Below are 12,332 nucleotides of genomic sequence, written 5' to 3'. Positions count from 1 at the left end.
GCCCTCAAAGGGCTCACAGTCTATATTAGGGATCCAGACAAGTAAATAGATCATTACTACACAGTATGGTAAGTGCTGTGTGCTTGGAAGGGGTGGGGATGGGCTATGGGAACAGAGAGAAGAGGACCAAACAATCAAGGGGAGGGGTCAGAGGAAGTGACAACTAAGACTTGAAGGATGAATTAAATTTACCTACATGAAGCAAAGGAAGAATGTCCTATGCAGAGTAAAAAGCACATGCAAAGGTCCAGCAATGGGACAGAGCATGGGTTGTTAGGGAAACTCTGCGAGCCTTAAACACCATGGGAGCCAGGGAAGGTTGTGAGCAGGACTGGTGACTTGGTCAGGTTTTATTTTATTTTATTTTATTTTATTTATTTTATTTTATTTTATTTTATATTATATTTTATTTTATTTTATTTTTTGAGACAGAGTCTCGCTTTGTTGCCCGGGCTAGAGTGAGTGCCGTGGCGTCAGCCTAGCTCACAGCAACCTCAAACTCCTGGGCTTAAGCGATCCTCCTGCCTCAGCCTCCTGAGTAGCTGGGACTACAGGCATGCGCCACCATGCCCGGCTAATTTTTTCTATATATATTTTTAGTTGTCCAGATAATTTTTATTTCTATTTTTAGTAGAGACGGGGTCTTGCTCAGGCTGGTCTCGAACTCCTGACCTCGAGCGATCTACCCGCCTTGGCCTCCCAGAGTGCTAGGATTACAGGTGTGAGCCACCGTGCCCAGCCTCAGTCAGGTTTTTGTTTTAAGAAAGTCACTATGGCTGTTGTGGAGACAGATTTGGAGGGAGTAGAGTTTGGAGACAGGAAGGACTGTGGAGAGACAGAAGTCCCTAAGCCTCTAGGCCCACAGGTCTGCATACCTGTGTGTTTATGTATCCTTGTTTATGTGTCCCTAGGTCTTTGTCCCTGGATCACCCCATGCCCTGGTTTCTGGATCTCCCAAATTCAGGTCTCCTGGCTCTGGAGCTCAAGAGCCATTACAGGACATAGGCCAAATAGGGGTGGCCCAGTAGCTGCTCTACATGAGAACGCTTCACCAGCCAGCAGGAAGCCCACCGGGGCAGCAGCCTTGGTGAATCCTTCAGCAGCCTCTTGCCTAGAAGCACAGGCACATCTGGGCCATGGGGCCTCCGCAGGCATGGCCCCGTAGGCCCTGTTGCCAGCCAGATATCTGCGTTCTGGAACTGCCCTGAGGGAGAGAGATGAAGCGCTAGTCAGGGCAGTGGCCCGAACCACTGCTCAGAGCTCTGAGAGGAGCCTAAAGCAAGAAATCCAGAGGGAAACGTGGGAGAAAAGAGGGCAGCAAAGGTGCAGAGGAGGGAACAGGCTGGGCATTGTGGGAAATGTGGGGAGCCAGATGGGACAGGAGTGTAGTATGGAAGTAGGGAAGCAAGGTGGATGAGATGGCAGAGGAAGAGGGACAGCCAGGCTTGGAGTAGAAGACATGACAATTGGAGGGAAACAGAGGAGAGGAGGAGAGAGGCCCATAGGAGGTAAAAATATCTGTTCAACCCACTATTGCTGCCCAAACTGTTTGGCATGGACCTCTGCTTCAGGTCTCTGCCAGTGTCTCCTTACCTACAGTCTGGCCCCCTGCAACCTCCCTCCACAGCAGCCTCCAGAGGGACCTTTGTAATATCCAAATCTGGCTATGTCTTTCCTCTGCTAATAACTTTTCATGGCTCCTCGCTGCCTTCGGGATAAAGCCAAATTCCTCATCCCAACATTCATCTCTGACTCCTCCAGCTCCATCTTTTCTGACTTCTGTTCCTGTCCTCCACACTTGCTCAGGCTTTCAGGCACAGCGTGGTTGGGTCTCCCTCCTCTGGGAGGTGTTTCTTGAGCTCTGAGGCCAAGCAAGATCCCCCACCCTGGATTCCTCTAGCTCCCTGGGCTGCTTTCTGTCCAGTATTGATCCCTGTCTGTAGTCACTATTCATGTCTGGGTCTGTCCTCTCCCCAGACCAGAAGTTCCCTAATGGCAGAGCCTGGCTCCAATTCCTCTTCATGGTTGGGGTATAGGTGCCTTTCACCCTGGCAGGGTCTTTCTTGGGACTGGCCCCTCTCAGCCTCAGCCATACTTACCCATCAGTCCACGGGCCGAGGGGCTGAGGCCAGAGCCATTGACCACGTAGAACCCCAGGTGGGATAGTTGCAGGGTGCTGGGGTGTCTGTAGCGATGCCTGAGGACTAGGAACTCAAGGTATGGCCCAAGGCGTAGGGTGAGGCGGCCTGCAGCAGCCATATGGAGCTTCAGGTGGGGCCTCCGCAGCAGGGCAGGCTGGTCCCAGGACAGGCGCAAGGTACCCTCACCTCGCACAGATATGGAACTGCGGCTGATGATGATGGTGTAGGCCTGGGGTTTGCCTGTAGTGACTGTGATGATCTGGAAGTAGGTGCGGGTCTGGTTCTTGTGGCCTGGCCTTGATGGTGCCCCGAGCAGCTTCCCAGTCACATGCAGCCCTGGAGGGAGGGCAGTGCAGGCCTAGAGCAGGGGCTTTCACATGGTCATTTACATGGTCACCCAGAGCACGGGCAGATGAAGTAGTATGGATTTTTGGTTAGAGGGCTTGCTTCTGAGAAAAAAAATGCTTCTGCCACGGTCTACCCAGCTGCTCCTTCGTGAGCAGTGTGTGAGGTGGGGGAATGTAGTATGTGTGTACGCACTCACCTCAGTGCAGCTGTTTGCATGCATATAAGTGTGTTTGCCTCTGAGTGTGTATAGCGTGGGTGTTTGGTTCTATTCATATGAGTATCTCTGGGCATATGGGTACACCTGTTTGCTTGGAGAAAGTGGTATGTTAGAGTGTGTATTTTTTGGTTGTATATTTATGTGTGCCTCTGGATACATTGGTGTTATATATCTTGGTGCAATAGTGAATATTGTGTGCATCTGGTTGTGTGGTGGTGTGTACTGATATGTATCTGGGGTGTTGGTGTGCACACATCTGGATGTGTGTCGGTGTGTGTCTTGGTGGGGATTTCCTGTGCATCAGTGTGTTTCATGTGACTAGAGTAGCAGAGTATATGTGCCACCTGTGTGTGTTGAATTCTTGGGAATTGGGATGAATCTGGGGGTATCAGGGCCTGTGTGTCGGAGTGTGTTGATATGCATTGTGTACGTCTGGGCGTGTATTGTGTATCACTGTGTGTCTGAATGCATACTTGCATTTTTGTGGGTTTGGGGAGTGTCAAAATATGTGTGTCTGGGTGTGTATTTGTGTGAGTTTACTGTATGCCCTAGTGTGTGTGTGTGTATTTGTGAGTGTCTTGGTGTTTGTCCAAGTGTATTTGTGTGTTTTCATGTGTGTTTGTGTGCGTTACTGTGTGTTAGTGAGGCACACTGCTGTGTGTCTGAGGTATTGGTGCACAAATGTCTGGGGGTATTGACATGAGTATATCTGGCTGTGGTGTTGTGTAGGGATGGAGTCCTTGGGGCTCTCACCTGTCTTCGGGTCCTCTATGAGCTGCAGCAGGTCCCCTGGGCGCCCATCTAGTGTGAAGCAGATCCTCTCTTCTGAGCGTGGGATGTGGATCACAAAGTGGGGGTCCCCATCCACTGCAAGGCAGGAGATGCAACTCTAAAGTTATGACCCTGGAAGCAATGGAAGGGAGAACAGGGAAGGGAGAAAGGAAAGGGGCCATGTCTATTTCCCCAGAGAGAAGGCCCAGCCCCAGTCCCAGTGCACAAGCTGTCCTGTACTCATGCAAGAGGGCCATGGGGGTGGCTGGCTTACCTGAGGAGGAGAAGGTGAATATGCTTGGAGACGTGCCTGCAAAGGAGAGAGGGACTGTGTTGCTGAGGGATTGATCTACCACATTCTTGAGAACTCTGGGACTTCCTCCCAGATAACGGTCAAATTCCTGAGTTCAGCATTTAAGGCTTTCCTGAAATCTAGCACCCGACTAGATCCCCAGTCTTTTCTTTATACTCCAACCCAACCAAATTATTCTTATGAGTGCCCTGCCTTCTCCTGCTAGTATCCATTTGCTCCTGTTTTTCCTGCCACCTGGAATGTTTTTCCTTTCCCTTAACTACCAAGGATCAATTTCTAGTTATCTTTCAAGGCTGGCTCAAATGCTGTTTCCTCTTACTCTGTGCCTGTGTCAGGTAGAATTCTAAGGTGGCCCCCAAGATCCCTTGGTGTACACACCCCGTAAAATCCACAGAGCTGTGAATATGATGAGCTATCACTCCCAGAAATAGGTTATGTCATATGGCCCTGTTGACCTCAAGAAAGGGAGATTATTCAGGTGGGCCTGGCCTAGTCACATGAGCCCTTTAAATCTGGATCTAGAGGTCAAAGACAGAGATGTCAGAGAGGTTTGAAGTGTGAGAAGGGCTTGACATGAGGGGGATGCTCCAAGGCTGCCTTTGAAGATGGAAGGTGCCATGTAGTAAGGAATGTAGGAGATCTATGCCACCTGAGAGTGGCCTCAGGTCACCTCTAGGAGGTGAGAGTGACGCTCCCAGCCAACAGCTAAAAGGAAACAGGGACCTCAGTCCCCAAAACACAAAGAACTGCATTCTGCCGACAACGTGAATGAGTGTGGAAGAGGACAAGAACTCAGTCTGACAGACACCTTGACTTCAGTCTTGTGAGACCCTGAGCAGAGAATCCAACTAAACTGTGTCTAGACTTCTAACCTACAGAACTGTGAGATAATTAATGGGTGTTGTTTTAAGTTGCTAAATTTGTGGTAATTTGTTACACTGCAATAGAAAACTAACACATTGCCCCTCTCTGGGCTCCCACAATGTTAATGAGAATTCAAATAGAATGTAATTAAGTCTTAGGGGATCTTTGCCAGGGGAGCTTTTTGCTTACCTTTTGCTAGCCCCACAGAATTTCCCTGGGATTCCATGCTGCCTCCAGCTCCTCTCAGGATCTCCTCAGAATCGCCATCCCAACGTGGGCTTCCTGCCAAGCACAAAAGAAATAAAAGGCTGGCACAGTGTCTCATGCCTGTAATCCCAGCACTTTGGGAGGCTGAGGCAGGAGGATCACTTTGAGGCCAGGAGTTCAAGATCATCCTGGGTAACAGGGTGACCCCATTTCTACAAAAATTAGAAAAATTAGCAGGACATAGTGGCACCTGTGTAGTCTCAACTGTTCAGGAGGCTGAGGCAGGAGGATCTCTTGAGCCTAGGAGTTTGAGGTTGCAGTGAGCTAGGATGATGCCACTGTACTCTAGCCTGGTCAAAAGAGTGAGACTCTGTTGCAAAAAAAAAAGAGAAAGATGTCCTGGGCCCACCAAAGGTCCCACTTTCCTTCTGACCAGGAGAGCCCTCACTGGCTTCCCAGACTCATCTGCCCATCTCCAGGACTGGGACCTTACACTCTTCACAGCCTCTTAGTCTTTCAAGCTCAGATATGTTCAAAGTTCTTCCTCATAGCATTTATACATTCATTTGTTCATTCATTCCTTCAGGCACTGCTTAGGCATCAGGTGGTTAAAAAAAATTAAGACATGGTATCTAACCTGGTGAAGCTTATAGTTTAGTGGGGGAGGCAGATGTGAATGAAATTGTAATCACAAATGGCAATAAATGCTATCACAAAAAGTAATAGAGTGACTAAGGGAGTTATAGAAACCTGAAGTAGACTGTAGGGGGAGGGTGAGTAAAGAGATCTGAGCTGAGATCTAAGGCATGAGCTGGAGTTCCAGGGGCAATGGAAGGGTTGAGGGTAGTAGGAAGGGGCAGGGTGAGGCAGGTCAGGCGACTCGACTGTCAAGCAGCGGGAGCTTGAAAGAAGTCCCTGAGTGGAGGTGGGGGAGGGCACCCATTGGAGGAGCAGAGCGGTGACTACTGGAGCTGGAGTTCAGAGAGCGGGTGGGAGAGTGGGAGAAGGTGAGGTCAGAGAGATGAGAGTAGGGGGCAGATCATGCAGGGCCTTGTAGGCCATGAAGAGGACTTTGGACTTCATTCTAAGTGTGATAGGAAACCCTTGAAGGGGATTAAGTGGGGAAGGGGCATGAAGAGATTTGTGTCTTTAAAAGATCCCTTAGGCTGCTGGGAAAGAATGGCCTGTAGCAGGACAGGAGAGGAAGCAGGGAGATCAGTGAGAAGGCTAGAACAGTTTTCTATGTGAGATGCAATGCTGATCTGCCCTAGGATAGTGACAACTAGGGTAATGAGAAGTGGATGGATTTGGGACATATTAATATATTAGAGATAACACTGCGGCCGGGCGTGGTGTCTCATGCCTGTAATCCTAGCACTCTGGGAGGCCGAGGTGGCAGGATTGCTTGAGCACAGGAATTCGAGACCAGCCTGAGCAAGAGTGAGACCCTGTCTCAAAAAAAAAAAAAAAAAAAAAAAGAGAAATAAAGAGAAGTAAAAAATTAAAAAAAAAATAGAGATAACATTGCTGGGAACCGAAGATAAATGGGATATTGGAAGGGGTGAGGGAGAGAGGCGTGTCGAGGATGTCATGCCCAAATTTGCATCCCTATGACTTACTGGCACCCTCAACTGGTTCTAATCCTGCCTTGTAAGGCCACCCAGGATATGTCGCCCCTTCTGTTCAGAAGGCAGAATAGTGAGTGAAGTGGCAAATCACCTTCATTCTAGGACCAGATTGTATGGTTTCAAATCTCTGACTAGCTGTGTGACATTGAACAAGGTACTTCACCTCTTTGTGCTTCACTTTCCCTATGTGTAAAATGTGCATATTAACAGTTTCTTGTGAGGGTTACGTGAAAGACTACAAGTACAATATGTAGAGCAGTACCTGCACATAGGAAGAGCTCACAAATGTTAACTTATTATTTCATAGTCTTCCGAAAATTTAAAGATAATTTTCATCATCTTCCCCAATTTTTCTATTCCTTTCATTAAGCAGGGCTGTTCACAGAGCACAGAAAAGCTAAGCAGATCTGGCTTGCCCAGTAAGGCTCCAATTTATATTCCTGCACCCCTCCCCTGCTTGGGAAGTATCAGCAGTTCTCTTGTCCAACAAAGTAAAGGTCAAAGCTACAGCTTGACCAATTTGTTTCTGTTTAACCCTACCGGTCTTAACATCCCTCCTCTCCCAAGGCCTCTAATTCTGTGCCTATGTACTGAAGCCCAGAGAAGTTAAGTAACTGGCCCAAAGTCTCAGAGCAAGCAAGAAAGCAGCTGTCCTATCACTGGAGTCTGCACAAGACTTTTAGTCTCCCAGGTCCTGGTGCTGTTCATCCATACCTCCCCCTCATGGCTTGACCTCTTGCCTGTGGCACTCACCATCTTCATCAGGAGTGAGGAAGGTATAGAAAGCTGGTGGGTTCAAGGACTCCACAAACTTGGACTCCACCATTGACTCAGACAGCAGCTCTAGCTCCTCAGGGAGAAGGAGCAGACTGATGGCCTCAGGGAAGGTGCTGGAAGGCGGCAGCAAGATCGGCAGGTTTGGAGGGCTGCCTTCTGTCGTAGGCCTGGAGGTGTTGAGTAGGCTCATTGTTGGGACTCCTGGCCCAGATGGTCCCAGGACTTTCCTGCTGTTCTGAGGCCCCAGCAGCAGGTCACGCTGATGCCAAAGTCTTCCAGTGGGCAGGGTGGGGGTAAAGGGGGTAGGGAGGGGTTCTCCAAGGACAGAGGTGGTTATGGTACTGCTGGGACCTGTGGGACTTGAGACTGTGTTTGGGAATGTACTTAGGCTCTGAGGAGGTGGGGGCCTGGGTCTGGCAGGTCTAGGGGGAAGTGGAATTTGGGGTGTATGGGGCATTGGGATCCCAGGCTTGGAAACTGATAAGCTTGTGGAAGTTTGGTGCAGTGGGGCACTAGGTTTAAGAGGTGATTGGATTTTAGGGGTTTTGGGTAACAGAATCCCAGGTCTGGGGTGTGGCAGTTTGTTTGGAGTCTTGGGAGCAGGAACCCTAGGTCTGGTGTGTGGTGAGTGTTTGGGGATCTGAAGTGTGGAGTCTCCAGGTCTGGGCTGTGGCAGGCCTTTGGGTGACTGTGCTGCATGTACCCCAGGCTGGGGGTGTAATGGAGCACCAGGTTTGGAATGCAGTGGAGTAACATGTTTCATAGTACCAGCTTTGGGCTGGGTTGGGGTGCCAGGATTCAGAGGTGGGACTTGCATCTTAGAATTCACAGGTAATACGATACCAGGATTCTGGTGTGATGGAGTGCTGGGCTTCAGAGGCAATAGAACACCAGAATTTGAGGGCAGAAGGACAGCAGATTTTGTCCTGAGAGTTGGCTGGGCCAAGATGCTAGAATTCTGTTGGGTTGGCAGTTTGGGCTTTGGGTGTGCTGGGGTTGGTAGGGTACTAGGACTCTGGCCCATTGGCTCCAACTCCTTGGAAATGGGCATCTTCTTGGTAGAGGCAGTAGCAGTGGAGGATAAGTAGAACTTTGGTTTTGCAGGCCTTGATTTTGGGGAGATCTTGGGCACTACGGCTGGCTGAGGTGTGCTTGTCCCTAGCCCATGCCTACTGCTGGGTGAGGGCATGATGGTGCTTGGCCCAGCTGTGGTGAAGGTCTGTCTCCTGACCCCCTCACTGTCCTCCTTGGGCTGCACCATGACCAGTGAAGTCAGAGGTGTGACAAAGTTGTATTCAAGGGACAGGTTGAGGACTTTGGCAGCCAGCAGGTGGCGAGTGGTGGTGTCACGAGCTTGGAAGTGTGCCTCCAGAAGCTCTCCAATGGTGACATAGGCCCAGAGGCGGCGGATAAAATGGGCCACATTGGGAGATGGCTCCCCTGGGCAACCAAAGGCCTTCTGGCTGCTGTTGGTGGCCCCTTCGCTGTGGCGGGCTACAAGAAGCTGACCCTTGGGGCCACGGGCTGCCAGGTGGATGCCTAGCTCTTGCTCACCTGGCTGCACCTGGCCTGCCACCACCAGCTCCGAGCCAGCAAAGTAGTTGGGGAAAAGGGCCCAAGGGGAGGCCCCAACCAAGCCACCCAGGTAGTCCAGACGCACATCTGCCAGCAGAGGCATGGAGATCTCCTTGTAGAGTCCCTCCAGCTGTAGAGCTGCATCAGTGTCCTCATATATGCGCCGGGCTATACCCCGGTTCTCCAGGGACAGGCGACGCAGCAGTGGGAAGTCAGCATCATCCCCAAAGGCCAAACTGAAAAGGGACACCCTGTGGCCTAATGCTTGACGGATGTTGGAGAGGATCACACTGGGGGTTGTCACGCCGGCCGTAGGTTCCCCATCTGTCAGGAAGATGATAAGAGGGATCCTCCCCACATTGGGGCCCCTCCCGGGTTCCTGGTTGCTATGGTTCAGCACTGAAGCAGCTGCCAGCAGAGCTGCGTTGATGTCGGTCCCTAATTGGGGAGCAGATTGTGAGACCATCTTCTCTGGTCACTTTTACCCCCATTGCAGATACACTGGGCACCTTACCAACCTCCCAGGCTCAGTCACGTCTCCTCATTTTTGCTCAGGCTGGGTCTGCTGCTTCTTCTTCCCAACTCCCCCACCCCCACCCCCACCCAAGCTCCCTGAGATCTGACAGTTGAAGCCACATGTCCTTGGATTTTATCACTCCCTGTCTCAGACTGTTTTTTGCCTGTTTCCTGGGAGGATGTCTCATTCCCTAGTCAGACTGGCAGCTACCCAAGGATAGAACCCCCACCTCCTTGTTACAAGGGAAGAAAGGGCTGAGTTGACGGAAGGTGGTGGGTGGGGGAGACTTCAGTAATTATCTGAGAGAGGATTGATCAAAAGCCAGAATCGGGGCAGCAGCTTAAGCAAATGCTTGGAAATAAATATATAGATTATTGATGTTTTAAAATTCTTAGGAAATTCTTCTGAATGTTTGCTTTAAAGAGGAGAAAACTCAGGCCCAAAGAGAAATGTGTCCTAAAATACATGGAGAATCAGCTCTGCTCCACAAGGAAAGGGAAATAGGAGGGGAAATCAGAGGATGGAAGGAAATGTTTGTGTAAAATGTAGTAGTGATATTTCAGGCTCTGTGAGAGGTGAGGAGGGTGGGGGAATGAAGAGAGCATTTCAGAAATTTCCCACATCACCACAGCCTGCCCATTTGGGTGGGTAGGTCTGATACTTACAACCATCAGCTTCCATGTGACCCAAGTAGTCCTTGGCACTGTGGACATTCTGGTTGGTGGCCTGGATCAAGCCTCCAGCTTTCCAGACACTAACTGTGTCAGAAAAGGAGATGATGTTGAAGTAGTCGTTGGCCTGCAGGTCACCGAGGATCACATTCATGGCCTTTTTAGTCTGTGGGATATGGATGAAATGAAGGGGATGGGACAAGGCTTGAGGTCTATGAGATTGAAAGGCACATGCTACGTAAGGTGCTAAGGTTTAAGTGTTGTATGGTCTTAAGACCTTCTGACTCCAGCATTCTGTGAATCTAGGATTCTCAGGTGAAAATGCTCTATGGGTTCTATAGTCAAAGCCTATAACTGCACTGTCCAATATGGTAGCTACTAGCCACATGTAGCTATTTAAAGTTAAATGTAAATTAGTTAAAGTTGAAGAAAATTTAAAAAATTCACTTCTTCACTTGCAGTAGCCATATGGTCAGTGGCTACTGTATTACACAGCATGGAATTTTAGGGCATTTCTATCATCAAGAAAGTTCTATTGAACCTCCCACAGAAGGTTCAAACTCTATGTTTTCAGAGCTCTAGAGTCCATGTGCATGACCCAGGATTCAATGATTTCAGGACTCTAAAGTTTAGGAGTTTTATGATTCCAGGTCTTTATGGCTGACTTTCAATGACTTTGTATCTTTTGGTTCTGCTCTAATCTGCCCGTCTACCTTATCCTCTGTTTCTTCCAGGCTTGACTTCTCATCAGCCCCTAGATAACCCAGATTTCAGTTCACCTCCATAACTTTTCTCTTGTTGTGCTCATGAGATAGCATACCCTTCAACTGCCCCTTTACTTATTCATATCTTCACTGTTCTTTTAGTTGCTCCTTTTCTATAAAGCTCTTCCTTGAGTTGCCTACCTACCCTGACCCATGCCTTTCTCACCCAGATATTTCCTGTCCCAGACTATTTGCTGACTGTCTTATGTGAAATATTTTTACCCTCCATCTAGATATTGAACTCTCTAAGAGCAGGGCTTAGGATACTTCTTCTTGTCTCCCTTCTACATGACAATACTTAGCATAGGAGTTTAGGGAATAGAGTATGTAGGATCTAGTATAAGGTACCATTTATGGGACTATGTTCCAGGCACTCTGCTAAACACTTTAGGTGCATCAGCTCATTTAATCCTCACAGCAACACAATGAAGAAGGTGCTAATATTGTCCCCATGTTGTAGGTGATGACACTGAGGCTCAGAGAGGTGGAGTTACCTGCTCAAGGTCACACAGCTAGTCACTAATGGATCAAATCCACATTTGGGACATGTTAAATCCAGTGATCCTAAGTACAATATTTTACCTTCAATCCTTTTCATAGGTATGGATTTCAGAGACCACAGGAAGGAAAGTTGAGATCTACCTTCCTCTACACCTTAAACTGATAGGAAATGGCTTCAATGCTTCTAAGCAGATCACAATATTTCCTGCCATAGGGAAAGCTCAGGGGATAGGTCACACATCCTGGGACAGGGAGCTAAGCACCACACTTTTGTTTCCATTAAGAGGGCTGAGACTTAAGAGGATGGCCTTTCCTGAAAACAGTTATAGAAAAGTGAGAGCCTAAGGGGGCCTAGAAGTTAGAACCTCTTGCCAACCAGGAACAGATTATGTTTTTAGAAGTGTGTTGTTTAATCTCCAATTATTTTGAGAGTTCCCAGCTATCTTTGTATTATTGGTTTCTAGTTTAATTCCACTTGATCTGAGAGCATATGTTGTATGATCTGTATTCTTTTAAATTTGTTGAAGTGTGTTTTATGGTCCAGAATTTGGTCTATCTTGGTAAATGTTCCATGTGAATTTGAGAAGAATGTGTATTCTGCTGTTGTTGAATAAAGTATTCTAGAAATGTCAATTAGATCCATTGATTAATGGTTCTGTTCAGTTCAACTATGTCCTTACTGATTTTCTGCCTGCTGGAGCTGTCAGTTACTGATAGAGAGATGGTAAAGTCTCTAGCTCTAATAGCGGATTCCTCTATTTTGCCTTCCAGTTCTATCAGTTTTTAACTTATATATTTTGGTACTCTGTTGCTAGGTGCATACACATTAAGGATTGCTATGTCTTCTTGGAGAATTGACTCCTTTATTATCATACAATGCACCTGTTTATCACTAATAATTCCCTTGCTCTGAAGTCTATTTTCTCTGAAATTAATATCGCTACCCACCTTTCAATTTGAGTTAGCATGGTATATCTTTCTCTTTTTTTGTGTGTGTGTGAACTCACACCACTATTTTTTTATTTCAATAGATTTAGG

General features: G+C 48.2%; 1 protein-coding gene across 1 annotated transcript in view; it reads right to left on the bottom strand.

Annotated features, from left to right (window-relative positions):
• Positions 1-971: 971 nt before the first annotated feature.
• The window catches only part of ITIH6 (inter-alpha-trypsin inhibitor heavy chain family member 6), a 28,892-nt gene continuing 17,531 nt past the window's right edge, over positions 972-12,332 (bottom strand). The window contains exons 7-13 of the mRNA XM_045537597.1: positions 10,024-10,195; positions 7,243-9,279; positions 4,844-4,936; positions 3,752-3,787; positions 3,460-3,573; positions 2,100-2,477; positions 972-1,204 (exon numbers count right to left, since the gene is read on the bottom strand). Of these exons, the coding sequence (XP_045393553.1) occupies positions 993-1,204; positions 2,100-2,477; positions 3,460-3,573; positions 3,752-3,787; positions 4,844-4,936; positions 7,243-9,279; positions 10,024-10,195 (3,042 nt within the window). The 3' untranslated portion in view covers positions 972-992. The remainder of the gene's footprint in view (positions 1,205-2,099; positions 2,478-3,459; positions 3,574-3,751; positions 3,788-4,843; positions 4,937-7,242; positions 9,280-10,023; positions 10,196-12,332) is intronic.

The sequence above is a fragment of the Lemur catta genome, chromosome X (genome assembly GCF_020740605.2).
Source record: "Lemur catta isolate mLemCat1 chromosome X, mLemCat1.pri, whole genome shotgun sequence".
Lineage (NCBI taxonomy): Eukaryota > Metazoa > Chordata > Mammalia > Primates > Lemuridae > Lemur > Lemur catta.
This window is presented reverse-complemented; position numbering and strand designations above follow the sequence as displayed.